Raw genomic sequence first — 26954 nt, 5'->3', positions numbered from 1 at the left:
GGGGGGGAAAGCCCCTCCCTGCACACCCCACATCGGGCATGGCTGGGGACAGGTCGCTCGGCAAAGAGCAGGACCCCGGGGTCCGGCTCGGGGTGCGGTGGGCTACCCAAATGCTCACCCACCTCATCTGCCGTGGCAGTCCCCCTCCCCACAAGGACATGGGGGGCCAGCGGCGAGTGCCTGGGGAGCCACCGCTGTGACGATGCTGGCGGGTCCACGGGTTGTCTGGAACAACTGGTTTTTCTAGATCCCAGAGACTATAAAAAAGCGGTGACCTATTTAGGAAACCCCGCGGCGGTGCGAAACAGATGCTTCCCCTCCCAGCCCGGCTCCGGGCCCTCGCCGCTCCGGCCAGCCGTCTGTGCCTGCTGGGAGCACCGCAAAACGCCACTGGCACCGGGGCTCTGTCCCGCTTCTCCCTAGACAGCCGTGGGCAACGCAGAGACTTTCCTTGGGCAAGTGGTTTGCTGGTGCCCATGAAACCCCGTGCCAGGGGAGAGCTGCTCATGGCAGCCTGTCCCTGGGAGAGGGGCTGGCAAGGCTGGATGTGATCTTCTGCCTTGCTGGGAAGCATGGAGGTGTTTAGCCCTGGGGAGGTGGCAGAAGGCTGGCCCTGCTGGCTGGCTGCTGGTGGCGGGGCTGTGTGAGCCACCTGGGACCCTGCGCTGTCCCACGGCTCGGCGGTTTCAACCGGCATCAGCCCCGCTGCCGCCTGCCCGGCGCGATAAGGAAGCAGGAGCTGCCGCAGGCTGTAAGCGGCTGTCCACACGCCTGTGCCGGCGTGGCAGGGCAGAGGTACAGTCACACAATGTGTCCCCTTGCCACCGCAGCCGGAAAACCCTCCTGGCAGCTGCGCTGGGGCTCTGCCTCCCCTCCAGCTCACTCGTCCTTATCCCTGCTCTCCGGACAGCTGCGGCTCCCCGTGCTGGGCGCCACGTGCCTGGGACAAAGGAAAGTGTGACAAAAGCAGGCGGCTGCGCTCACTGCCGCCGTCCTCTGCCGCTGCAAGGGCTGCATCTCCTCCACCGCCAGGTTTCTCAGCTCAGGGCACAGCACCAGGCCCCTTGCACGGCTGCCAGCTTGCTCTCGCCGCGCTCCCGCACACCCATGCTGCTCTGCTGCATCGCCGGGGCTGTGTCCTGTGGGCTGATATCACACCCAGCCTTACCGCTGCGAGGGAACAGAGGCTTGTGACACCCGGGCAAGCATGTCCCGAGAAAGGGGTGAATCCAGTGCGATTCTCAGAGCTCATGGAGGAGAATCCCACTGCTGCAGAGCTGCTGAGGGCTGGATATCGGAGGCCTTTCTCCCAGGCATGGCAAGGCTCAGCCTCTGGCTAGTGCGCAACCCGGCACTGCCATGCGGCAAGGCAAGGTAGCACAGCCATAGACGCAGGGGAGACCGGAGTCCCCCTTACCCCGTCACACTCACAGCCCAACTGCATGAGAGCCAGGACCATACTTGTCCTGGTTCAGCCTCCGATGGACAGTGGCAGGCTTTTGGGATGAATGTTCCGGGGCACCCCAGGGCAGGGTGGGGAGCTGTGGGAGGTGGCAGGGATGGTGCTGGGGGCAGACCCCTGTCCCCATAGGTCCCTCTGTCCATCCTGGTTTTTCCAGCAGAGACGAAGCACTCCCTGAAAAGCGCTTTTGGAAAGAGCTCGTGGATGCCTGTCTCTGGGGTCCCTGTTCCCCAAGCCCTGCTCCAGCTTCCCCGGGCTGCTGTGCCACCCATGTCCCACAAAGGGCCCAGAGGTGTCCCAGCTGCTCCCACGTTCGATGGCAAGGGAGGATGTCCCAGCACAGAGACTGTGGGGCTTGTCCTAAAATCATCTGTCCCAGGGCAGCCACCGCCAGCCTTCACACTGTGCGCGGCTGGCGTTGTCCTGCAGGATTTTGGCTGTATTCGACTGACCCCGATGCGATGTCCCAAAGCTGGAAGGGGCATAACAAAGGCTTTGCAGCTCTCGCTGCCGGCCTCGCTGAGAGATGCTCATCGTTAATCACGTGCTATCTCCAGGCCAAGGCGGCCAGGCACCATCATGAACGGCCTGGTTTCCGCAGGCTGACAGCCTTCCCTGGGGACAGGCGGTGTGGGGAGAAGCACCCGCCCCAAAACGGCTCTGCAGGCAGCTCCGCCATGTCCTGCTTTGTATTCCCCAGGCTCGGCTCCTGCAGCCGCCTGCAGTGACCGGCCACCCTGCTCTGGCAGCCTGAAGCCCTCCCTGTGCTGGATCAGGTGCTGCTCCTGATCAGATCCTTCCCAAAAGGAGAAACCCAGGAGTGTGTGTGCGCGCGCTGGTGCGATGCGTGGGGCTGTGTGTGCACCGGGCTGTGTGTGCGTTCTGTTGAAGGGTGAGGACTGGTGTGTGTTGTGTTGCAGTGGTGTGTTGGAGGGACTGTGCGTTGCTGTGTGATTACGGGGGGGTGTGAGCCCTCTGCGTGTGCGTGTGCGCGCACCAGCTGGACAAAAGTGGCTGTGCACACGTTCCAATGCGTGCTGCGGGCTGCGCACGTGTGTGTGCACACTCCGGTTTAAGAGCAGGTACGCATGTCGCAGGGTGGGCACCAGGGGTGTCTCACAGCCCGTGCACCGGGGGCTGTGCACCCGCACTCTGTGTAGGCAGGGGGTGCCGCAGGAACACCCCCAGTGCGGGCTGTGGCAGGGGGCGGGTGCATGGGGCTTATCGCAGCGCCTGAATGGTCAGACTGCGGTGCCGTTCCGTACCGGGCTACTTTATGCCGTTCCATACCGGGTCATTTCATGCCATTATATTCTGTGCCGTTCCGCACCGGGTCTCTTTATGCTGTTCCATGCTGTTCTATTCCATGCCATTCCATACTGGGCTGTTTGATGCCGTTCTGTGCCATTTCATGCCATGCTGTTCCTTTCCATGCCCTTCCATTCTGTGCTGTTCCGCACTGGGCCGTTTTGTGCTGTTCCATACTGGATCTTTTTATGCCGTTCCATACTGTGTCTTTTTATGCCATTCCATGCTGTTCCATTCCGTGCCGTTACATACCAGGCCAAAATACCAATTTTATGCCATTCCATTCTGTTTCATGCCATTCCATGCCATTCCATGCCATTCTGTACAGTTCCATTCCGTACCGGGCCATTTTATGCCATTCCATACTGGCTCTCTTTATGCCGTTCCATGCTGTTCCATTCCGTGCCATTCTGTACCGGGCCATTTTATGCCGTTCCATTCTGTTTCATGCTGTTCCATGCTGTTCCGTACCGGGCCGTTCCATGCCGTTCTGTTCTGTGCCGTGCCATTCCATACCTCTCCGTTCCATTCCATACCGTTTCGGACCAGGTCGTTCCATGCCATTCCGTGCCGTGCCGTGCCGTTCCGTACCGGGTCCTACCATGCCATTCCATACCGTTCCGTTCCGCACCTCTCCGTTCCGTACCGGGCCCTACCATGCCGTTCCGTTCCGTACCTCGCCGTGCCGTGCCGTGCCGTTCCGTACCTCTCCGTTCCGTTCCGTGCCGAGCGGAGCCGCGCCCGGCGCGGCGGGCGGCGCGCGCAGAGCCGGCAGTGCCCGCCCCGGTGCGGCCCCGCCCCGCCCCGCCCCGCCCCGCCCCGCGCCGCCGCCGGGGCCCGGCACCGCCGCCGCCAGCACCGGGCCCCGTTCCGCCGCCGCCGCTGGGTGAGTAACCCGCCGCTCCCCCACCGCCGCCGCCGCTACCGGGGCACGCACCGCCCGCCGCGGGGCGGGGCGAGTCTGCATCGCCCTCCCGGGATGGGGGGGGGGGGCCGTGTCCGTCTGTGTGTGCGCGCGCGCCCGTGTGCCCCCCGCCGTTGCACAACCGGGTGTGTGTGTGTGTGTGCGCGTGTGCGCGCCCCCCCCCCCCCCCCGCTTCCCCCCGGTGCCGCTGCGGGGTGTGTGCGTGTGCGCGCATGGCCCGCTGTTGTCTTGCGGCGCCTGTGCATCCCCCGGTGCCTTGCAGTGTGTGCGTGCATGTGTGCGCGCATTCATGTGTGTGCACACACGCGTGTGCCAGCCCCCTTTGTGTCACCTTGGGCATGCCCCCCGTCGCGCCGCGGGGGGTGTTTGTGCGTGTGTCGTGTGTCCCCCCCCCCGCCCCCGCCTCTCCCCGCATTGCACTGCAGCACCTGTGTGTTTACCGCGCCCGCTGCGGGGTGCTGGGGGTGTGCGCGCCCCGCCGGGGGCAGCTGGGGGTGCTGTGGGGAGCAGCCAGGGTGGGCGTGCGCCCTCTGCAAGGGGGGGGGACAGCCAGCCTGTCCCTGCAGGGTGCCCCATGTTGGGTGCCCCAGCCCTGGGTGCCCCGGCACCCGCAGCAGCGCTTCCAGGGAGAAGCTGCCGGCCTGGGCCTTTCCCAGGGGAATTGCGTCCGAAGCCATTAGCCTGGCTGACCATTAACCGCGTCGCCGCTGGGGCTGCTGGCACTGGCACCTGGGTCCCGTTTTGGGGTGACACAAGGGAGGTGGCCTTGCAGCAAGCTGCTGTGCTGGGGGGTGGCGGGGGCTCGCGGGGCCTGTGGCCGCGGCGGCGCCTGCCTGCACGTTAATTTGCCCGGGGAGGAATATATAGAGCGGCGGGTGAGGGCTGGGACGCACGTCCAGAAATAGTGTGGTTTCCAGCCGGCCTGTGAGATGCAAATCGTCTGGTCAACGAGAGCCGGAGCTAAACTTAGGGCAATTATAGAAAACTGTGGGCCCGTGGCAAGTGCGCAAGGGCACGCAGCAACCCGGGTTCCCGCACCCCAGGCTGGCCCTGGCACCCCGGCACTGGGAGACCCTCACTGGGCAGCACCCATTGCCCTGTCCCCGGTCGGGAGCCGAGTGTTCCCACAGCGCCTGCGCCAGCACTGAACTTTGCCCGCTGACGAGCCACAGCTCAGCCCTTCACCTTTGCTGTGGGCTGGGCTGTGGGGGGGGGGTTCAGGCTGCAAATTTGGGGCCAGAAATGGGTGGTGGGGAAGGCGTGTGCCCAATGGCAACAACCCACCTGTCCTCCCCTCAGCTGGTGACTAAACCCCCTTCCCGCTTTCGGTCCTACCCAGCAGAGCCTGGCAGCGATCGCTGCCCTGTCACCTCTGTTTTGTAAGGACTCTCGGGCTGTTTTATTGCCCGGATTTGGGGCGAGGCGGGTGCCTGCACCCCACGCACGCACCCTGTGCACCCTTCTCGCCTCCGCTGCCGACCCAGGGTGACGCTTTGAAGCCAGGCTGGGTCCTTTACTGCTGGACACGGGGTTCCCACAGCAGGAGGACCCGAAATCCCGCTTTGGAGTCAGCCTGGCGGCACATCCCAGCTGTGACTCGGGTAAATCCGGAATTGTTTTCCTCCTGACGCATCCCAGCGTTGTCCATAAGGGCCGGCATTGCAGAGGGATTTGGAAACCCCCTAAATTTCCTTGTTCTCTGGAAAACTTGTGTCCGGCAAGGAGGCGAGGAGCCATCGCACAGGTCAGTCCCCTTTGCCCTGTGTGGGAGCTGGGCTGACCGCTCGGCATCGCTGCCGGCAGCACCCACTCCCTGACGTGGCATCATCCCCGCCTGGCCGGGTACAGCCGGGGCGTGGGGTGGCCCAACATGGTGTGCCCAAGGAGGCGACAGCCGCCAGCTTCTGTGCCAAAGCGGTGGGCGAGCGCGGCCCTACGGCCGGCACCGCGGCGGGGAGCAGAGCTGGGAGGGCAGGCTACCGGGAAACTTGCGCTGCAGGTCCCTGCGCAGGGAGCGTGTCGGACGAGATTGCGTCTCGGGGAGGGAAGGAGTGGCCCGGAGTTTCAGTGAACGCCTTCCTCCTCGCCTGAAACTCCCTGGCGCCCTGGCGGGGACACGGGGGCTCATGGCCGTGGTGAGGGGATGAGTTGCATTCCCCCTGGCTTCCCCTTGGGTGGCTCAGGGAGGGCTTTTGGGTTTGGGGTCCTTGAGTTGGGTCTCCCTTTCTGTCACCTGGTCCTTCCAGGGTGACATCCACTGTCCCCCGCCACCCCAGGTGTCACCGCAGCATCCTTGCGTGCGATCCCAGGGTGCAGCCGGCGCCTGTGGGCGCCTCTCCCTCCCCTGTCATGGCTCATGCACGCCACTGCCCTGAACATGCCTGGCCATGGGTAATCCCGGAGCGAGCCCGGGCTGAGTCAGGGAAGGCGCGTTGGGTCTGATTCAGGAGCAAGGAGACGCTCAGCAGCCGCCTCACGCTCGCGGCATCAGGCTGCGCCCATCCGGCATCCCCGGTGCGTGCCGGAGCCTCCAGCGGGAGCCTCCCCTGGGAAAAGGGAGAAAACCACAATGGCATCCTACATGTGGCGGGGATGCTGGGGTGTCTTTGCCCCAGGTCACGAAGCTCCTGTCCCTCGTGCCCTCCTCCTGCCAGTGCTGGCCTTGCGTGGGGCACACGTAGCTGGGCCGCTGGCTGCCGGCGCTGCCTGATTAGCGATGCAGATGGTAACGCTTGTTCCCCCTTTTTGTTGAGCGTACAAAGGCCGGGAGGGAGCGTGTGTGTGGGGGAGAGAAACCACCGAGGACAAAGAGCGCGTCGGCCGCCTGCCTCCCAGCGCCTCCACTCTAACCAGCACCTGGCCAGTGAGCGGCTCTGCTCCTCAGGGTTGTCCCCCCAGACCCAGGAAGGGGTCCCGACAGCCCCCTCCCTGCCATGGGGTGAGCGTGGGGTGCTCCTGGGGGTGCAGCCCTTTCTGCATCCCCCTGGCAGCACTGCTTCGGGGATGCCCAGGCAGCTGGGCGTACCGATGTCACGGCGGGGGAATGGGGATGGGTGCAGGTGGTTCCCTTCCTGCCATTGTCTGTGCTGAGACCCCGGCACCACCGCGGAGGAGCCAGTGGAGAGCAGCCCCCACGACGGTGTGGCCACGGGGCGTTTTGCTAGCAGCACCTGCTGCAGATAATGGGAAGGAGCTGCACCATCCCCAGGCTCAGGTCAGCGGTCACCCTGCAGCCGGTGTTTCTGGGAGAGGAAAAAGGAGCTGGCTCATTTTCCTGCGATTTTGGGGTCCTGCCCAGCCCAGGTCCTGGCTGTGGGTGTAAGAAAAGCCTCGAGCGCTGCAGGGGAGGGCAGACCAGACAGAGCTCGGGACTGAGCAGTGTGGGCAGAGCCTTGGCAGCCCCTCTGGCCATGGGCAGGAGGCTCAGAGCTGGCAAACGCAGCCACCTGGCCGTGCTGTGTGCCTGACCTTGTCCCCCCGACTGCTTCCCCTCACCGCCTTGGCTGTGTCGCGTGTCTGGGGCCGGCACTGTGCCGTGGCTTGTAGAGCCCTGCCCTTGCCTGCCCTGCGGCCCGGCCTCTCCCGGGCACGTGTGCTCCTGCCCGGGCCCCGAGGGGCGATGGCGTTCGGGCAGTCCCCTGCCATCCCCTGACCCTCTGTGGCTTTGCCAAGGGGAGGCTGGGTTCCCCGTGTCCCACTGGGTGCATTCAGGGACGGCAGGGACAAAGTACGTGCAGCGAGGTGGCCCAGGCAGTGGTGGTGATGCAGCCCCCATGCTGCGCTGGAACGAAGGTGCAGCTTGGCACAGGACGGCATGGCATCCGTGTACCCCAGCGTGCCCGCAGAGCCCGCACTGCCAGCGTGGGGCAGCGCTGCCTGTCCCCGTGGATTGCCCAAACCTCGTCCCCGCTCTTGTCGGAGAGCTCTAAAGCAGATGCTTCGAACGCGGGGAGTTTTCCTGTTGTCCTTTGTGCCGAGGTTAAGTTCCTGCGCGGCTTCCTGCCCCGTTATATATAGCTGTCAGCCCGTCCTGTGCGGCGCTGCCAGCCGGCTGCTCCAGTCTGGAGTTGTTTATCCACAGCCCGAGCACTCCATGGAAGCCGAGGGGGGCTGCTGGGCACCCGTTGCCCCAGCAGCAGATGGGTCCCATAGCAACCCCACGCAAGGTGAGGCTGTGGGTGCCCCCGGGTGCTGGGTGCACGTGGGGTTTTCCACCGTGGGAGGGGGGGCTGGGGTTTCTGCTGGGCTGCGGTTTTGCCACCGGCTGGGTGTTCCCCCCCTGCAAGGGATGCTGGAATGAAAGAGCGACTGTTCCTGGAGGTCGCTGGCAGCGTTGTCACGAGTTTCTACGTTGTCCAAGCTAAAATTAGACACTTATCAGTGTTTAGGAGGGATGTGATTTTACAGGTTCCTGTTTATTATGACAGCCTTCGCTTAGGGCTGTTTCCAGCTCTCTCCCCGGTGGGGACGCTGCCCATGGCTGTCCCGCGCGGCTTTGCGGTTTGCCGGGGCCGGGATGAGTGGCAGAGGCGCCTCTGTTTCTTCGACAAGGGGCTTTTGAACCAGCGGGAGAGACGCCTGTGGTGCCACAGCCGGTGGGGATGGGCAGTTTTGCCCGGGGAGCATCCATTCCGGCGGTAATCGCTGCAAATATAGCCGGGATGCCTTCCTCCCCTGCCCGCCTGTGCTGCTCTGAAACTGCTCACGAGCTGCTGGAGATGCTGGGGGTCTTGCCCGCTGTCAGCCCCGGTGCTGGCGTGGGGATGCTCAGGGGTGCCCAGGCTCCTTGGCTTCTTTCAGGGCATCCCTGGGGATGCAGGGCCACCCTTGCTGCATCCCTGGGGCTTGGTGCCCAGCCAGGGCAGGGACACGATGCCCGGGGCAGTCTCACAGCCCCACAGTGCTGCTGTCCCTGGGGAGGGTGGGGACGCTGTGACGTGGCTTGGGGCTGGGGACGACCCGTACGGTGGAGTGGGGGGTGGTGGGGTTGGTGTTGGCCATGCCACTGTCTGATGGTGCCTTTGTCCATCTGTCCTTCCGCAGGCAGGCGGCTGTGCCGTGACCAGCGCCCCGACCCAGCACCCTGCCACGGGGGCGAGCACGCCCCAAGCCCCCGTCCACCATGTTCAACCTGATGAAGAAGGATAAAGAGAAGGATGGGGCCCGAAAGGAGAAGAAGGAAAAGAAGGAGAAGAAGGAGAGGATGTCGGCGGCCGAGCTCAAGAGCCTAGAGGAGATGAGCATGCGCCGGGGCTTCTTCAACCTTAACCGTGCCTCCAAGCGGGACTCCAAGACCCGCCTGGAGATCTCCAACCCCATCCCCATCAAGGTGGCCAGTGGCTCGGACCTGCATCTCACAGACATTGACTCCGACAGCAACCGGGGTAGCGTCATCTTGGACTCGGGCCACCTGAGCACGGCCAGCTCCAGCGATGACCTCAAGGTGGACGATGCCAACTTCAAGGGCTCGGTGCTGCAGCGGGCGGCCAAGTTCGGCTCCTTGGCCAAGCAGAACTCCCAAATGATCGTCAAACGCTTCTCCTTCTCCCAGAAGAGCCGGGATGAGAGCACCTCGGAGACGTCCACCCCCTCCGAGCACTCAGCAGCCCCCTCTCCGCAGGTGGAGGTGCGCATGCTGGAGACCCAGCTCGCCAAGCAAGGGGTCCCCCTGGGACACCCCCGCACCTCTCCCACCGCCTCCCTGCGTGCCAGGGTGCCGGAGCTCGTTGGCAAGACTTTCCCTGCTGAGCTGCGGCTGCCCGCCGTGGTTCCCCCGCAGCCCCCTGCCCCACGGCAGCTGGAGCTGCAGAGACGCAACACAGGTGATTTCGGCTTCTCCCTACGCCGTACCACCATGCTGGACCGGGCGCCCGATGGGCAAGTGTACCGGCGTGTCGTGCACTTTGCCGAACCCGGAGCCGGCACCAAAGACTTGGCATTGGGGTTGGTGCCGGGTGACCGGCTGGTGGAGATCAACGGGCGAAACGTGGAGAACAAATCCCGGGATGAGATTGTGGAGATGATCCGTCAGTCGGGGGAGACGGTGCAGCTGAAGGTGCAGCCCATCCTGGAGCTGAGCGAGCTGAGCCGCTGCTGGCTGCGGGGCGGCCAGGGGACGCGCCGTGCTGCCTGGGATGTGAGTAACACTCTTTGCGCCGTGGGGCTGGTGCCCTGGGTTTCTGCTGGCCGCCAGCGTCCTCACAGTGGGTGTCTGGGTTGGCAGTGGCCATGGGAATCAGCGGGTGCTGGGGCTGCTCCGACCGGGAGCGATGCACAGGGAGGAGCAGGAGGCTGTGACGGGGATGCAGGGGCAATGCCTGCCCGTGCCCAGGGCAGCAGAGCGGCTGCAAGGGCGGGTTTGCATCAGGGCTTGCAAACTGGCACCGGTGGGTTTTGCCCCCTGAAATGCCCATCGCGCTGTTGGGTTTGGTCTTCCTTCTGCAGGAGGGGCTCCGGGAGAGCCCAGCTCTGCCTTGGCTGGGGGAAGTCTGTCCCTGTCCCGTCACTGAGGCAGCACGGTCCGGCAGAAAACGGAGCTTTGCTCCTTGCTGCAGGGAAATCCCTAACGCTGCTTTGCAGGAGGGGCCCTGCCTGCCCCACTGCCTGCCCCGCTGCCCACATCAGCCTCCCCACGCTGGGATCCCTCCCCAGGGACCCAGAAGGGCAGTGCAGCGTGCGGGGGGACGGGAGCTGCCGACAGCGTGTGCAGCCCTGTGTGCGCGGCTGGTGCTGTATAAATAGAAACTTAATGGCTGGGTGACCCACATCTCGCGTGTGAGTCGCCCGGCTCCGCTGACCCTGCCGCGGGCTAACCAGCATCCTAGCCGGCCGGCATCCCGGCGGAGGCCCCCAAATGCAGACAGCCTGCAGGGCTGGACCCCCTCCATGGTGGCAGGGGGGTGCAGCAGCACGGCGTTGGTTTAGCTTATAACTGGCCTCGTTTAGTGTATTTTTAAGCTTTGCCTAGAGACAGGAGGGTGCCTGTGCCCGCGGAGCAGGTTGTCTGTGGCGAGGAGAGCCGTGCTGAGCGCGGCGGGGCCCTGTCCCTGTGGGGCGGTGGCCGGGATGAAACAAGGGTGGCCGCGGTGCAGGGATGCCATGGCAGTGGCCATGGGGCTCCATGTGCTCCCCGAGCAGGCGCCGGCACCGCGGGGTGGAGTCTGCGCCGAGCTGAAGCGGTGGCTTTCCGGCACCTCCTCCCCGGAGCCCGGCAGGAGTCACCGGGCAATGCTGGCCGTGCCGCTGGGATAACACCAGGCCGGATAACTCCGTGGGGCTGAGGGGCCGTGGGGCTGGGGGGCGCGTCTGCCACCCTTGCTGCAGCGCGCCGGCGTGGGAGCAAGTGCCCATTCGACGCCAGCGTGCAGGGGCCAGCGAGGTGCTTGTGCCCACCAAGAGAGCGCTGCTGCGGCTGAGAAGGGGGAAGAGGGGACGCTGGTGCCCTTGGGGCTGCGGGGGAGAGGCTGCAGCGTCCGGCCTCACGCCGCCGGGTCCTGTTGCGGTTTGATAGCATCAGCCGGAGGAAAGCAGCCAGAGGGGTGGCAGTGACCATGTTTGTGGTATCTTTGGGTGCCACCACAGCACGGGCACCTCCCAGTGCAGGATGCTGTCCTCCTCCTGTGTGGTGCAGGGCTGCACCGGCGGGATGTGCCGTGGCTTTGCCGGTGCTCGGGAGCTGAGGCTGCAGTGCAGGGTACGGCCAGGGCTCCCTCACCCACACCACGCAAGGTGCCGGCGCACAGGGAGGCCCGGCTCTCCCCCAGGCCCCGCTAAGCTCCCTGGAATGTTTCTGGTCCTAATTTAAATAAAAATGATCCTTTTTGAAACAGGAAATTATAGACATATTTTGGGCTGTTGCTCTGGAAGCCCCTCCCTGGCTGGAGCAGGACGGTGCCGGGCTCCCTCCGTACCGCAGGGGGTTTAACCCCCTCGGCAGGGACCGACTGCAGGGACCATCCTCATCCCCGCAGACCCAGGCTGCGGCCGGGCAGGGCAGGACCCGTCGTGTCTGGGGGGGTGTCTTGGTGCTTTGGGGTGCACGGGGGGGCTGGCTGGTGGCACAATGTGGCCAGGCATCAGGGACTGAGTGGAACCACCATTCCCCCCCGTCCCGTGTCCCAGCTTTCCTCCCGACACAGGGTAGCCGGACTGGCTCAGCTCTGTGCTTGTATTTATTTATTTACCGGCGAAATTCCTCTGGCAGGGCCAGGCGTGTGCCGGCCGGGCAGAAATATTCCAGAAACGCATCTGCCTGCTCCAGCGCTTCGATGGGACCACAGGCATTCGGTGGCTGTGCTGGCAGACCCCACGTGCCATGCTCACCCGCCAGCCGTGGGCATCCTGGTCCCTGGAGGTCTCTGTCCCCATGGCGCAAGGCCACCGTGGCACGTGTGGCTGGGTGCCGGCTCTTTGCTGTCCCACCAGGGGACTCCATGGGGAGGTGAGGGGACTTGAGGGTCTGTGAGACTCCCATTGTGCTGGAGGCGCTTTCTCCTTTTGTCCGTGCTTCCTCCAGGGGGAAGCTCTTGGGTTGGCTTTTCCTCTGCCCTCACCATAGGGATGGTGCTGCTGGGGTGTCCCTGATGTGAGGGTCCCCGAAGGGCCCTGGGCAGGCGGCTTGTGTCCCGTCAGGCTCCTCCGCAGGGTTGGTGCATCTCCGCTGAAGTTCCTGGTGGAGGAATGAGAGGAATCTGCTGGTCAGGCAGAATCACTGCTGTGGCTGCATGGCTGCGCTGGGCGTCCCGGTGGAGGTGGCCCATGGGAGCCAGGCTCCTCGCCGATGGGTGGCTCTGTGCCCTGCCACGGGGATGCTCGGGACCCCCTGTCAAGGCAGGACCATGTTGGATTTCCCGGGTCTGCGTGGGTTTGGCTTGACGTGGAGGGGGCTGCAGCAGTTCTGCTTGCCAGGGCTGCCCTCGCCAAAGCCTTCAACCTGCTGTCAGAGGATGTGACTGCGACAGGCTGCAAAACCTGGCGTTAACATGGGCCAGGAAGGATGTGTCCCAGTGTTGGCAGCCCTGGCCCGGGGATTTCCAGCCACCATCAGCACAGCCCTCCAGGTCAAGCCGGGACCGCCTGCTCCCCGCAGGAGTGCTTTTTGGCTCGGGGCAAATCTGCGTCCCTGGGGTCAGGCAGGGACCTGCACAGGCAGCAGCTGGGGACCCCACCGTCCCTGGGCGGTCACCACTTCTCCTCCACGCCGCCGGCGCGCCTGGCTCCCTGCCACCGGCCTCCTCCCGGCAGCCCCCGCGCCGGGAGGCCCCCGGCCCCTCGCCCGCCACCCCGCTCCCGCTGTTTCCAGGGAGACCTTGGACCTCCGGAGGCAGCTTTGCCACAAAAGCGGCTTTACTGTGGGCTACCACGCCGTGCTGGGGGGCTGCTGGGCTGGCACACTTCCGTGGTACTGGCCGTCGCCTCGGGATGGGGGGGCTGTCCATCCCCGGGGGTGTTTTGTGGGGCTGTTGTGTTCATGGGAACGCAAAGAGAGGAGCAAGCGGTGTTGGGGCTGCAACGCCCAGCACGATGCCGGACACCCCGCTCCGACACCACCACCCCGCAGCGAGACCCCGGGGCGCAGGAGCGTGCAGCCCCGTCCCTCGTGGCACAGGACCCTCCCTGGCTCCCCCCAGCCCCGCGGCTGCGCTCGGCGTGGGGGTGTCTTTCCCCGCTCCCCCCAGGGCGGGCGGTGGGACGGAGGCCAGGCAGTTCCCCCCGCGGCGCCGGGCTGCCGCCAGCCCACATCACTTCCTCCGGCGGCGGCGGTGGTGGTGGTGGTGGCAAGGCCCTGCTGCCCGTGTGTCCCCCCCCGGCGCTCCCTCCGGCTGCTGCGCGCGCCGGCGAGGCCCTCGCATTCCTTGGCTATTTTTAGGGTGGCCCTATCAGCCCAGCTGTCCCCGCGCCGTTGGCTGCCGCCCCGCGCGCCTCTCCCACCGCGCTGCGCCGCGCTCGCCCCGGCAGAAACCCCGCTCCCGGCTCGCCCCGACCCTGCGGTAAGGTAGGGACTCCCAGCGTGACCAGCGTGGCACGGGGGAACATGAGGGGGGCACGTGGGGGTCAGTCCTGGCATTGGGGTCGGGGGCTGCGAGGCTGCTCCCACCCCTGGGGTGCTTTGGTGGCCGGGGGCTGTTTACTGCAGCTCCCCGGGGACCCCGACACCGGTGCTCTGCGGGGACTTTTGGGGCACTGCCAGGCTGCGTGGAGGTGGGAGCGCCATGGGCAGAGGGTTTGGGGGCTCTGACCCATGGGCAAATTTGTCTCCAGACCCCCGTGCCCAGCCCGTACTCTGGGTGCTGGCGTTTCACGCTATGGTGACGGGGGGGACAGGGGACCCCTCCGGGACGAGGTGACATGGCCCTCGACAGGCAGGTTGGTTCGGTGGCTGGGTGTTCCTCCGTGCCATGCCTGGCCCTGGGAGGGGGGATTCTCCCTGACCACCCTCTGGGTTTCGGAGCGCGGCGCCAGCCAGGGCAGTGGGTCCTGCTGGGGCTGCCCGGCTGCTGGCACAGGGTCAGGCTCAGAATAAACCCCGGCTGTCAGGGCGAGCAGGGCACCGGGGGCAGAAAATATCCCTTCCCTCACCCTGGCATTTGCTTACTGCATTGGGCTGGCCCGCCCCGGGGGGAAACTGGGGCACAGTCCTGCAGCCTGACTAAAGGGGCTTTTTTTGCACAATGAGTTTTGTTGGGTCTCAGCCTGGCCACCTGCCTGTACCCACAGCCCTTCTTGTAGGCGCTGCCTGTTCGTACGTTGAGCAGGGGCAGGGGGGCTCAGACCCCCATTCTTGAGGGTCCTGGGCTCTCCGGGGCTGGCAGGGAAGGGCACGTGCTCGTACATGGTGCCATGTTTCAGCGTCCCAGCCCTGGCCCGTCTCACCTCTCCCTCTCTTCCCAGCCAGGGCTGCGGCTCCATGAGACATCGCCATGGCGTTTTCATCCCGGTTTGCATTCTGGGAGCAGAAGGGAAGTCTCTCGCATGTTTGCCCACACCCCACATTCGGGTCACTCTGCCGCACGCTGCCAACCAGCTCCCCCAGTTTGCCCAGCGCCACGTTCGGAACGGTGCTCCCAGCCTCTCGCTGCGCTGCCACGCCAGGAGCTGCGCTGAGCAAACGGGGAGCTGCCCCACATCCCACCGCAGCACGGCTGCGGTCACCGCCGCGGCCACGCATGCAATTACTAACACCATGACTAACAACGACCGCTTTGTGGGTGGCTGGTGCAGCCCCTAACATGGTGTGAGCCACCTCGGTGCCATCGGCCGTCCCCGAGTGCTTGCAGGAGCTGTGCGATGGCGAGTCGGGGAGTGTCACCCGTGGGGTGCAGGACTTGCTGCCGCCGTGGTGCCACGGCCCAGCCCTGGAGCTCAGAGGCACGGCCTAGGGCAGGGGAGGGCTTGGCTGCCCACCCCCCCAGAGATCCCTGGTTGCCCCGCTCAGCAGGGAGCTGGCCCGTCCCACGGTGCGGCTGCCACAGAGATTAGCTGGTGACACTTAAAACGTGCTGTGACACCCGGCGGGGTGACGTGCAGAAAGGCAGAGCCCCCGCGGGGAGCGGTGACGGGGCTCTACGTACCAGCTCACTCACTGGCTGCAGGCGAGGAGGGGGCCCGGGCCAGGTGGGCAGAGCGCTTTCCCCCTTTGGGGTTTGCCATAACTGGGGTGCATTTCTGTGCTTTCCCCCACTTTTTTTGGCCTCTGGGAAGCCTGGAAGGACACATGTCCCTGTGGCTGCAACAGGCTGCAAATTGTGGCCGTTTCATGTAGCAGCCTCCTGCCCCCCGGCATGGAGTGATGGTCCCGGTGGCTTTTCCCACTACCTATGGCTTTTCCAGCAGCAAGGCCCGGCGGCAGGCTGAAACGTGCTCCTCTTGTTTGTCTGACCCTCAGGTCAAGGACGAGGACAAATCCTTAGCTGTGAAAAGACCCGGGAAGGAGGATGGGGCTGTAAGTGTCGCAGGGCACGGGCAGGGTGGAGCTGTGTCGGGGATGGGGCTCGCCCTTTGTGGGGACAGACCCCGTGCCAGAGCTTGGGGACATCACAGAGGGTCGGGGGCTCAGGATGCCCCCTGGCCCCAGTCCCTGGGGAGTGCTGGTGGCCGCTGCAGGGCAGCGCATGGAGGGTGGTGGGTGTTTTTGGCAGGGATGCCCAACTGTCGGCGCACAGTGATCTCCCCCACTCCGCCTCCCCGGGGTCTGTCCCTGCCCTGCACACCCCGGCAGGACAACGGGTCGGTGCCCACCCCACCGTTACAGCGCCGGCTCCCACGCTGCCCGCCAAAGGTGTTGGCGGAGGAAATCTTGCAGCTGGCATTGTGCATTGCAGAGAGGCTGCTGGTACCCTGAGCACTGAGTTTTACCCCCATCCTGGCAGCCCGAGGGTCGATGGGTGTGGGGCCGGGGAGGGCACCATCGCTCCCAGTCCTGGGGTCTGGTGGGGGGCTGTAGGTTGGCTGGGGAAGGGGACTGGATGCTGCGTCCCTCGGTGCTGAGGTCTGGCCGGGAGCTGTGCTCCTGCAGCAGGGCACGAAGCCCCAGGCATCACCGTGTCCCAAGCAGAGGGTGCTTGCGGTGGCAGGCGCTGCTCCGCCAGACCTGCGCTCACACTGGTGTCGTTGTGGCTGCAGTCAGAGAGCCCGAAGGATGTGGCGTCTGCACCCCCGAATCCCGAACCCACAAATCCTGAGCCCCCGAAGAGCCCTGAGCCTCCCCCCGGGAGAGGGAAGAGCCCGGAACCGGTGCTGAACGGGGCGGCCGTGAACGGGCTGGAGGGTCCGGCCACCGAGGCGCAGGGGGACGATGGCCAGGGGCTGTCCCGCCGCAGGGTGGTCCGGGTGGTGCGCAAGGTGGTCCGCAAAGTCCTGCCGGGGGAGGACGCTGGCAGCGCCAAGGAGCCGGGGCGAGATGCCAAGTCTCCCGAGCCAGTGCCACCCCCCAGGAAGGAGGAGACAGGCCGTCCTGCTGTCCCGGCTCCCCCAGCCCCGCCGCCTCCCCCCACCATGCCCGCAGCCCCCACCAAGCCGGAGCCCAAGGATGAGATCTCAGCAGGGCTCAAAACCCTCATGGCGAAGGGCAAAACCAAAGAGCACCGGCCACGGCTCCGGCCGGGGGACAAGCGGGAGGAGAAGTCCCCCGAGCCGGCTGGGGGGGACGCGAAGCCGTCCCTGTCCCCAGGCACTGAAGCCAAGCCGGAGCCACCGGTGCAGCCTTCGGGAGGGAAAGCGGAGCCAGCAAAGGCACCCGCTCCGAAACCCACTGCCCTGGAGAGGCACAAGGTACCGGTGTGTGCACGGCGGGGGATGCTTTAACACAGCGGTGGGGTTGTGCCACCCGGCACGGCATGGTGTGAGCTCACCCGCATGGTTTGCAGTGGTTTTTGGGGCGTGCAGTGCTGGGTGGGGGGCTCACTTTTCGGGACAGTTGTATGTTCTGCGGCCGCCCCATCATGCTGCACCTTATCTCCCCCCCCCGCCCCCCCGGCTCGTGCGGAGAAGAAGCTGCAGCCCGTCGAGAAGCGGCCGACCCCTGCGAAAACTGCCCCGGCACCCCCCCAGCAGGTGTGTGGGAGTGGGGGCGTGGGTCCCTGGGCAGTACGGGGAACCCACTGGTACCCCGGCTGTGCCAGCCTCAGTGCTCGCAGGTCTGTGCCAGCCTTTGCCCCGGTACCTGCCCCGAGTGCCGGCGGGCTGCAGGGCTGGAAAAGGCTCTGCGATAGCCCCTCTGCCGCCTGCGAGCGCAGGGCTGGTGGGGGCTGCGGTGCCGGCGGGGGCTGCGGGGCGGCCGGCCCGGTGCTAATGGTGCTCTGCCTCCAGGCTGCCCCCGGCCTCGCGTCCCAGCTGAGCCCGTCGGAGGAGGCACAGCGCCGGCTGGAGAGGATCTTCACCGCTTCTGTAATTCCAGGGGTGTTGGTGCTCACGTGCCGCCCAAACAGGCACAGGGACGTATGGGCAGCGCACGGCTGCCCTGGCCGTGCTGCGTGCTCTGCACGGGGTGATTGTACCCCTGTGCCTGGCCACCAGCCCCAGGGTCCCTCTCTGGGTGGCACTGGCAGCGGGGGATGGGTGACCGGGGCTGCCGGTGGGTTTGGGATTGCTGCCCAAACCAGCAATGCCCAGCAGCCCCCGCTGGCAGCATCCCCGTGGCAGCTTGGGCACGGCTGCCCGTGGCTGAGGGGATGCCCAGGCAGTGCCGTGGGGGTTGTGGCCGTGCCGGGGCCCCGTGGCGCGTCACGGTGTTGCTGCTGCTCTCTGCCTCTCACCCCTCTCTTCTCCTTTCTTTCCTTCTTCCTCACTGCCATTAGCTGGACCCCGCCGCCTCCGCCTCGGCACCCAGCCAGGTACCGTACCCCTGTCCTCAGGAGCCCTCTGCCTCCGCCAGCGACCCCCCGCCATCCTCTGTCTGCCGCTGGGCTGGCGTCTGCGCCCGCGCCTCGTGCTGGAGCGTAAGGCTTTCCCCGTCCCGCACTGCTCCGTGGGCTGCCACGTCACCCACGGGGCCGGAGGGTGCCGGGGCGGCCGGGGCTGGGTGCCTGTCCCCAGCGGGGCGTCCCGGGAGGGTGCTCTCGGTGGAGGTGGCACGGCTGGGGCGGGCAGGGGTGCGGAGCAGGACAGAAAGGGGCAGAGCACCCGTCACAGCAGAACGCATGGCTCGTGCCGGAGCAGCCATGGCATGGAGTGGTGGCCAGGCTTGCAGCGGGTCGGCACGGTGGTCCCCAACCACGGGGGCTTAGGCAGCGGGGTCTCGTGGCCGGTGTCCTTCTGGGCTCCGTGCGTCCCCAGCGTCGTGATGGACATGCCATCCAGTGGTGGCCCTCACCAGGAATGCCCACGGGGTTTGGCACAGCGGCACTTCGCTCCCGCTTGCTTCCCCCCGCCGCTTTCTGTGCTGTCTGTGGGGCAGAGATTAACTCTTCTCGCCTTCACACTCCGTCTCTCGGCCTTGCCAGGGTCAAGCGGACGATGCCCCGGCAGCCCCCTTTGGCCCCGTCCCTGCTGCAGCTCAGGTTTGGCTTTGGAGCTCACCGTGCTCCTGGGTGACAGGGACATCCCCGCTTGCTGGCCATGCCAGCCTGGCATTTCCCATGCAGCGGTACTCTGCCATCACTGTGCCGTGTCCTGTGTCCCTCCATTATGTCCCTGAAGTGTATCATGTGTCCCTACAGCATGTCCCTGCAGCATGTCCCATGTCCCCACCGCATACCCAGTGTCCCTGCATCCCAGCACGTGGCTGGCATGGATGCCCACTCTCTGGGCTGTGGTTTGGGAGCTCAGCCCCTCCAGGCTTGCCCAAGGTGGCCGTGGTGAATGTGCTCGTGGGCCACTGTGGCTTCGTGTCTGCCCCGAGCTGTGGCAAGGGCCCTGGTGGTCTCTGCAGCCCCGAGCCCCCTGGGGTCCCTGGGGGGGCAGTGGGCAAACTGGGAACACGTGCTGGGAGGGCTTGGGGCTTGTGGAAGGTGGCTGTGGCTGCCCGGCATGTGGCCCTGTGGCCAGGCAGCTCTGTTCCCTCCAGCCCCAGGGATGTGGGGAGGGGACGAGATGGGGAGCAGATGACCACAACCACCCCATTGTCCCCCGGTGTCACAGGCCAAGACGGAGGAGCAGATAGCAGCTGAGGAAGCCTGGTATGAGACCGAGAAGGTGTGGCTGGTGCACAGGGATGGCTTCTCCTTGGGTGAGTCAGGGGTCAGCCTGGTGCCACCAGGACACAGGGTGCCCTGTCCTCCCCATGGCACAGCAGGCCCCCCATGACCTGGCTACAGTGTCCCCAGGGGGCTACTGGCCCAGCCCTGCTGAGTGCCCTGTGCCCCTCGCAGGCAGCCAGCTGCGGCCAGAGGAGGGCAACCCCCTGCCCGAGGGCAAGGTGAAGGTGAAGCTGGACCACGATGGAACCGTCCTGGAGGTGGAGGAGGACGATGTGGAGAAGGTAGGGCCTCAGGGTGGGGGACGGTGGGGCAGACCCCCGTTCCCCGCCTGACGCCCCCCCCCCTCCTCGCTGCCAGGCGAACCCCCCCTCCTGTGACCGTGCGGAGGACCTCGCCAGCCTCCTCTACCTCAACGAGTCCAGTGTGCTGCACACGCTGCGGCAGCGCTACGGCGGCAACCTCTTGCACACCTACGCCGGCCCCACCATGGTCATCATCAATCCGCTGAGCTCCCCCTCCATGTACTCCGAGAAGGTGACCCTGCTGTTGGGGGGGACTGGAAGGGACCGGTGGCTGGGGGCTGTGCCACCGCGCAGAGGGAGCCAGTGATGGTGGCAGGGTGCTGACCCTCGCCCGCTTCCCCTTCTCCCCAGGTCATGCACATGTTCAAAGGGTGCCGCAGGGAGGACACGTCCCCGCACATTTACGCGGTGGCCCAGGCTGCCTACCGCAGCATGCTGATGAGCCGCCAGGACCAGGCGGTCGTGCTGCTGGGTGCCAGCGGCAGCGGCAAAACGACCAACTGCCAGCACCTCGTCCAGTACCTCGCCACCATCGCTGGCAGCACCGGCAAAGTCTTCTCTGGTGAGTCCCTGGCGGGGCGCGGGGTCCCTGTGCCACCTGCGCACGCGCCTTGCTTTGCGGTCACAGCCCCCAGCAGCCTCCAGCACCCGGCGGTGGCCGGACACACGCCACATGGCACGCGTTCACCTTCTCACGCCGGTCCCTTTACTGCGCTCTTGAGGGCTGCCGCGGTGCAGAGCACGGCACAGCAGCAGCAGCACTTGCCCTGGCAGCGGTGCCGACTCCGGCCGCCCGCCGCACAGCCCCTGCACCCCACCGCTCCGCTTCTCTTCCCGCAGCGGAGAAGTGGCAGGCTCTCTACACCATCCTGGAGGCTTTTGGCAACAGCAGCACCGGCATGAACGGCAACGCCACCCGCTTCTCCCAGATCATCTCTCTGGACTTTGACCAGGCTGGGCAGGTGGCATCTGCCTCCGTACAGGTGAGGTGGCCGGGGTGGCTCCCCTGAGGCACAGGAGCCAGTCTGTCCTCACTGGGGTGGCCCCCCTTGGCACGAGAGCTGGTCCATCCTCACCAGGACATTTCTTCCTGGCCACGCACTAGCCCGTGAGCTCTGCCGCAGACCCCTGCCAGCTGCCCGGCCGTGCTCACAGCGCTTAGCAGCCAGGCACCCCACTCTCATAACTTGTTCGCACCCAGATGTGCACAGATCAGACCGACTCCCCATCCTTGCTTGAATTAGCCCCGATATCAGGGTGTCTTTCTCCCAGACGCCGCCCTGGTGTGATAACAGCAGAGCCCTTACAATTCAAGAGGGCTGCTTCATGCCCCTGTAGTAGCATCTCCCAGGAGAGAAGATGCTCAGAGATTGCTTGGATGATGTTTGCATTCTTATGATGCCCTGCGGCGGGTGGGAGACCCTCATGTCTCCGTGAGGACCCTGGGCTGGCAGCAAGGATGAGACTGGGGTGGGCTGGGGGCCGTCTTGGTGAGAGTGGGGCCTTCGGGGATGGTTCCCAACTCTCCCATCTCTGCCAGACGCTGCTGCTGGAGAAGCTGCGTGTCGCCAAGCGCCCGGCCAACGAGGCCACCTTCAACGTCTTCTACTACCTGCTGGCCTGCTCCGACAGCGCCCTGCGGTGAGCGGCGGGGCGAGGGCATGGCCTCTGGCCTGGGGACTCGGCGGGGTCTCCCACACAGGGCCAATCTCGGTGTTTATCCCTGCAGGACCGAGCTTCACTTCAACCACCTGGCAGAGAACAACGTCTTCGGCATTGCGCCCCTCTCCAAGGTCACTGCCATGGGGCTGTGGGGGGTGTTGTGGGGGGGACAGGGTTCCCTGGCCCCTTCGGGTGCTGGGGGAGGCAGAGTCGGGCTCCCACACCGATGGCTCCCATTGCTCTCTGCAGCCGGAGGAAAAGCAGAAGGCGACCCAGCAGTTCAACAAGCTCCAGGCTGCCATGAAGGTCATGGGCATCTCCGGCGATGAGCAGAAAGCCTTCTGGCTCATCCTGGGGGCCATTTATCATCTGGGGGCTGCAGGGGCCACAAAAGGTAACGGAGCTGCTCAGGGCTGGGAAGCGTTAACGAGCCGAGGCTCGGGGCTGATGGCTGCATGGGGTCCTGGAGTGATCGCCAGCACCTTGGCACCTTGCAAACGGCCCCCCTGGTGTGGCCAAGCCCTGGGGGGGGTGTTTGCGGCTATGTCAGCTGAGGGACAGTGACCTTCCACCCTGGGTGCTCTGGGGCACCCAGCTTTGCCCCCTTGGTGTTGGGGTGGTCCTGCTGGCTGGTGGGAATCAAACATCCTCAGACCCTGGGCTGGCCCCTGCCAAGGTGGGGGCCTGGGGACCTGGCTGGGGCTGAGGGAGTCGAGGGGTGTGTGTGTCCCCTGTCCCCAGAGTAACACCTCTCCCCCCTGCCCTCCCCGCAGAGCCGCTGGAGGACAGAGCTGGTAATCGGAGCCATGGGGGGCTCTGCTCCTGGTGGTGTCGCGCGGTGCTGGTTTTGGGGCTGAAATGGGGGCTTGGGATGCTGCTGGTGTGCCGGGACCGACCCTGACCCCCAACTGGGTCCTGGCCGCCCCAAATTTGCCTGCTGCCTGTGAGGACCTCCCCCGTCCTGGTCCTCTTGGCACCATTGGTGGTGTGGGGCAGGGCTGCCCTGGCACCCAGAGCTCCCTGTGGGCCACAGGGCTTGCTCTGACAGGCACCGGCTTTGCTCTCCATGCCTGGGGGGGGGGAATTTGGCCTCGTGGGGCTGCTTTTCTCCCCCTGGGGCTTTCACCTTCCCTCCACGGTGCTGGGAGCCCCCGCTGTGTTGCACGCTGGTGAGGGGGCTTGGGCACGGCACACCCGAAATGGGCACCTGGAGCTGGCGGCTGTATCCAGGGAATTTGCAGTCCCGGGGAAAAAGATGATTTTGGGCTGGGGAGGGAGAAGACCGGAGGGGTGTCGGAGTTGCAGCGGGGTGCAATGCTGGTCCATGGGGTGCTTCGAGGCACTAGAGGGCAGCAGGGCCCCGCTGCAGCCACCGCGGCGGGATGCTCCGGCTGCTCCGGAGCCTCTTCATGGGGGCCTGTGGGGGGGGAAACCCAGATCCTGCTTGGGGGGAGCATTCCCGCATCCTGCTCGAGGGGAGCATCCCAGCCCCAGCTCTGCTGCTCCTGGAGCATCTGGTGGGCACTGGGGATGCTCGGACCCAGCTCAGCCACGCCAGCCCCCGTTTCTTTGGCCCCTTGATGTTTGTACCGGGCCGGATCTGGCAGTGGCTCCCCATGCTCGGAGCAGAGCTGAGCTGCTCTCCACCAGCTGGGGCTCACAGGGGAAGGGTCCCCACGCTGGGTCGCAGCGTCTCACTGCGGCGTTGCCGTGGGGGAGAGCAGGCTTGGCATGTGCGTGGCGTGGCGGTGCCTGCGCGTGGCATGTTTCAGCAGGAGGGCGTCCCCGAGCCGCGTGTCCGCGCTGTCGCGTGCCGTTGTTTCTAACCCCTGTCTCTGTTCGCATGGTGCATGCTGCCCTTTTGCAATGCAGACGCCGATGAAGGTAAAGTCCTGTTCTCCGCGTGTGTCTGGCTTCCCCCTCCCACCACCTTCCCACTGTCGTGTCCCTGCGTGTCACCATTAACCTGCTCCCACCTCCCTTCCCCTCCCCCGGCATCCGTGTGCTTGTGTCCGGTCTGTTCTGAGCAATGTGATCTAGTGGGAGGTGTCCCTGCCCATGGCAGGGCGGTTGGAACTAGATGATCTTTAAGGTCTTCCAACCCCTTCCAACCCTGACAATTCTATGATTCTGCCTTGTCGCGGCAGGGCTGCTCGGTGCATGTGGCCGAGCAGAGACATGTCCCTGCGCTGGGGTGGCTCAGAGCCCCGCACCGTCGCAATCCCCAGGGGTCCCCCGGCAGTGGTGATGAGGGGTGACCCCCACTTCCCGCCCCACGGCGTGGCTCTGGGTTCAGCCCTGCAGAGGCACAAAGCCGTTCACGCCCCGTCTCCTCTAATCAGACCCCAAAACACACTTCCTGGCCCTCCAGCGCCAGCCACGTGCTCCCACAGTGCACAGCATCCCCAGCTTACTCTGGGGGACCCTGAGACAGTCCCAGGTCTGGCTGGAAATGCCCCCCATTTGAGGGGACGTCCCGGCCAGCACTAAGCTCCCTTCTCCACCCTCCAGCTGGGAGGAAGCAGTTTGCACGGCACGAGTGGGCTCAGAAAGCCGCCTACCTGCTGGGCTGCAGCCTGGAGGAGCTCTCCTCCTCCATCTTCAAGCACCAGCCCAAGGGCACCCTGCAGCGATCCACCTCCTTCCGGCAGGGCCCCGACGAGCCCCCCCTGGGCGACGGCAGCACAGGTAGAGTGAGGAACGGTGGGGACAGCGGGTGGCCCCAGGGTACACCGGGCTGGGGACACTCAGCATTGCCTTGGCCAGGTCCCAAGCTGACGGCGCTGGAGTGCCTGGAGGGCATGGCGGCCGGCTTGTACTCCGAGCTCTTCACCCTCCTCATCTCCCTCCTCAACAGGTAGATGCTGGGGGGCTGGGGGGAGAGCCGGGGGCAGGGGCCTGGCAGCACCCGCTCACCCCGCCATGTCTCTTTTTCCCCCCACAGGGCGCTGAAGTCGAGCCAGCACTCGGTGTGCTCGGTGACGGTGGTGGACACCCCCGGGGCGCAAAACCCTGAGCTGGCAGGGCAGAGCCGGGGGGCCACCTTCGAGGAGCTCTGCCACAACTACGCCCAGGAGCGCCTGCAGCTCCTCTTCCACCAGCGCACCTTCGCCCGCGAGCTGGAGCGCTACAAGGAGGTATGGGGGACACCCGGGGCTGCCATGGCCTCCCTGCCCTCCTGCCCTCCCTTCCCCTCTCTGCGCGAGCATCCCCTATGATGTCCCCCCAGTTTCTTACCCCACAGTCACTCTGGACCGTGTCCAACCGAAGCCGCTCTGACACGATGCTCGACGAGGCAGGGTTTCCCCAGGGCTCCCACCGCTGGCGGCACCTTTGCCGGCAGCTCTGGCTCCGGCCAGGAGTTTTGCTGGCAAACATGCCAGGTTGGGAGGTGATGGGGTGGCTGTGGGTGGTGGTGGTGGGAAACATCACTGCTGCTGCTCCATCTCGGCACCGATAGCCCAGGGGGACCCCTCCACGTGTCCTGGTATTCCCTCGGCACCTGGCATCGCTCTGTGCCATGCAGTGGGATGGTGGGACACTAGGAAAGCCCTGCCTCCTGCCTAGACCCCATTGAGACCAACACCCTGACCAGCTGCTGGTCGCTATCGCTGCTTCCCCGCTGAGCAGGCACTAACTGTGCTTCTGTCCCCCCCTCACAGGAGAACATAGAGCTTGCCCTGGCTGATGCCGAGCCCGGATCCTCTGACTCTGTAGCCGCTGTAGACCAGTCCTCGCACCAGGCACTGGTAAGCACCCACCGTACTTCCTCGTGGCCGCATCACAGCAGTTTGTAGCATGAAGCAGCGGCAGGGCGGCTTTCCTGGCCCTTTGGCAGTAGTTAGTGAGGGCAAGGAGAGGGGCTGTCCTGAATGCTTGGCATGAGAGTGCGGCTGCAAGCGTGTGTGCAGCCCACATCCCTGGCACATCCCCTGGTACGGTGTCCCTCTGCCACCCTGTGAGCTGCCCATGCCGTGGGAAGGAGGGCGAGGAACTCTTGGGTGAAGCCTCAGGGTGCACCAGTCCCCAGGGTGCTCTGGTCCTTGAGGTGTTCAGGTCTCCAGGGTGCACGGGTCCCCAGGGTGCATAGGTGCACCAGTCCCCAGGGTGCTCCTGTCCCTGCTGGGGGAGGCTGCAGAGGCCGAGGGGGGCTGTAGTGCCAGCCCTGTGCTGGGTTTCATCACACCCGAGCACAGCATTTTCCACCCCAACGAGCATCTCGCTGCCCGGAGTATCACGCACTGACTCTTTCCCTGCTGGGTCTCCATTAAGCAGGGGCCCTGTTGCGTGGTGCTGCTTTGCCTTGCTGCGTCAGCAGCCGAGGTTGCATGCTCCCCGGGTGGCCCAGGTCCCCTGTGTCCTCCCACCCCTGTCCTGGGGGACACCGGTGTGCCAGGACAGGTGCAAGCGCAGTGTTGCCCACAGGTCCGGTCGCTGGCCCGCACGGACGAGGCGCGGGGGCTGCTGTGGCTGCTGGAGGAGGAGGCACTGCAGCCAGGCGGCAACGAGGACACCTTGCTGGAGCGGCTCTTCTCCTACTACGGCCCCCAGGAAGGGGTCAAGAAAGGTCAGGGGGGGCCTGGCACCGCGTGCGTTGGTGAAGCGCAGGTCCCATGCCCATCGGTGCTGTGTCTCCCCGCAGGGCACAACCCACTGCTCCCCAGTGACAAGCCCCGACACTTCCTCCTGGGTCACAGCTCGGGGACCAACTGGGTGGAGTACGATGCCACAGGCTGGCTCAACCACGTCAAGCACAACCCGGCCTCCCAGAATGCCTCCGTCCTGCTGCAAGAGTCGCAGAAGTGAGTGGCGTCCTGGGGTGGGGGCATGGCAGGGGGGAGAGGTGATTTTGGGGGGTGACGTCCCCTCTGTGCCCTGCAGGAAGGTCATCAGCAGCCTGTTTGCCGGCCGCGGTGGATCAGCGCTGGTGCTGTCGGGGTCGGTGGCGGGGCTGGAGGGGGGCTCCCAGCTGGCCCTGCGCCGGGCCACCAGCATGCGCAAGACCTTCACGACCGGCGTGGCCGCCGTCAAGAAGAAGTCCCTCTGCATCCAGATCAAGCTGCAAGTGGTGAGTGAGGGGGTGCCGAGGTGGGGTCCCCGGGTCTGGCTGGGTCACCGCTGCGTGTCACCGCTCACCCCGCTCTCCCGGCCCCGCAGGACGCCCTCATTGACAGCATCAAGAAGTCCAAGCTCCACTTTGTGCACTGCTTCCTGCCCAAGGCGGCGGGGGGCGGCGGGGACCCCCGGGCTCTGCCGTGCCGGCGGGTGAGCGGCAGCGAGCTGGAGCTGCCGGCGGAGCACTGCGAGGCCGGGCTCATGCAGCTGGACGTGCCTCTCCTGCGTGCCCAGCTCCGCGGCTCCCGATTGCTCGACGCCCTCCGCATGTACCGCCAAGGTGAGCCGTGCCGCCGGCACCCAGGGAGGGGGAATGCCGGGGCTGCGGTGCGCGTCCCGCTGCAGGGATGGATTTCCCGGGGAGTCCCAGCTGCGTCTCCTCCCTGGGGAGTCAGAGCCTCCCGGGGAACCTCGTCGGCATGTGCCTTTGCTCCGAGCCCCGCGGCTGCCAGCCATCCCCCCCAGGGCAGTCCTGTCCCCGTCCCCCCTCCCCTGCGGTGCCCTTATCTGTGCCAGGGACAGGCATGGCCTTAATTGGGTGTCTC

General features: G+C 65.9%; 1 protein-coding gene across 18 annotated transcripts in view; it reads left to right on the top strand.

Moving 5' to 3' along the window:
- The first annotated feature begins 3604 nt into the window (after positions 1–3604).
- MYO18A (myosin XVIIIA) overlaps positions 3605–26954 on the top strand; it is a 39169-nt gene continuing 15819 nt past the window's right edge. For 4 of the 18 annotated variants that reach the window (XM_074593568.1, XM_074593554.1, XM_074593567.1 and 1 more), the window contains exons 1-21: positions 3605–3656; positions 8739–9831; positions 17990–18130; positions 18635–18691; positions 19272–19359; positions 19502–19611; positions 19688–19864; positions 19984–20194; positions 20473–20615; positions 21173–21273; positions 21362–21425; positions 21544–21688; positions 22068–22088; positions 23806–23982; positions 24061–24151; positions 24239–24431; positions 24957–25043; positions 25720–25861; positions 25937–26096; positions 26176–26362; positions 26452–26689. In XM_074593568.1, coding sequence (XP_074449669.1) covers positions 8818–9831; positions 17990–18130; positions 18635–18691; positions 19272–19359; positions 19502–19611; positions 19688–19864; positions 19984–20194; positions 20473–20615; positions 21173–21273; positions 21362–21425; positions 21544–21688; positions 22068–22088; positions 23806–23982; positions 24061–24151; positions 24239–24431; positions 24957–25043; positions 25720–25861; positions 25937–26096; positions 26176–26362; positions 26452–26689 — 3547 coding nt within the window. In that variant the 5' untranslated portion in view covers positions 3605–3656; positions 8739–8817. Of the gene's footprint in view, positions 3657–8738; positions 9832–13531; positions 13690–14585; positions 14655–15580; positions 15637–16316; positions 16965–17183; positions 17247–17501; positions 17580–17989; positions 18131–18634; positions 18692–19271; positions 19360–19501; positions 19612–19687; positions 19865–19983; positions 20195–20472; positions 20616–21172; positions 21274–21361; positions 21426–21543; positions 21689–22067; positions 22089–23805; positions 23983–24060; positions 24152–24238; positions 24432–24956; positions 25044–25719; positions 25862–25936; positions 26097–26175; positions 26363–26451; positions 26690–26954 lie in introns of those variants that run through there. The other 14 variants (XM_074593569.1, XM_074593562.1, XM_074593570.1 and 11 more) reach the window with 12 other exon arrangements.

The sequence above is a fragment of the Larus michahellis genome, chromosome 7 (genome assembly GCF_964199755.1).
Source record: "Larus michahellis chromosome 7, bLarMic1.1, whole genome shotgun sequence".
NCBI classification, from domain to species: Eukaryota; Metazoa; Chordata; class Aves; order Charadriiformes; family Laridae; genus Larus; species Larus michahellis.
The sequence above is the reverse complement of the archived record's forward strand: the minus strand, read 5'-3'. Positions and strand labels throughout refer to the sequence as shown.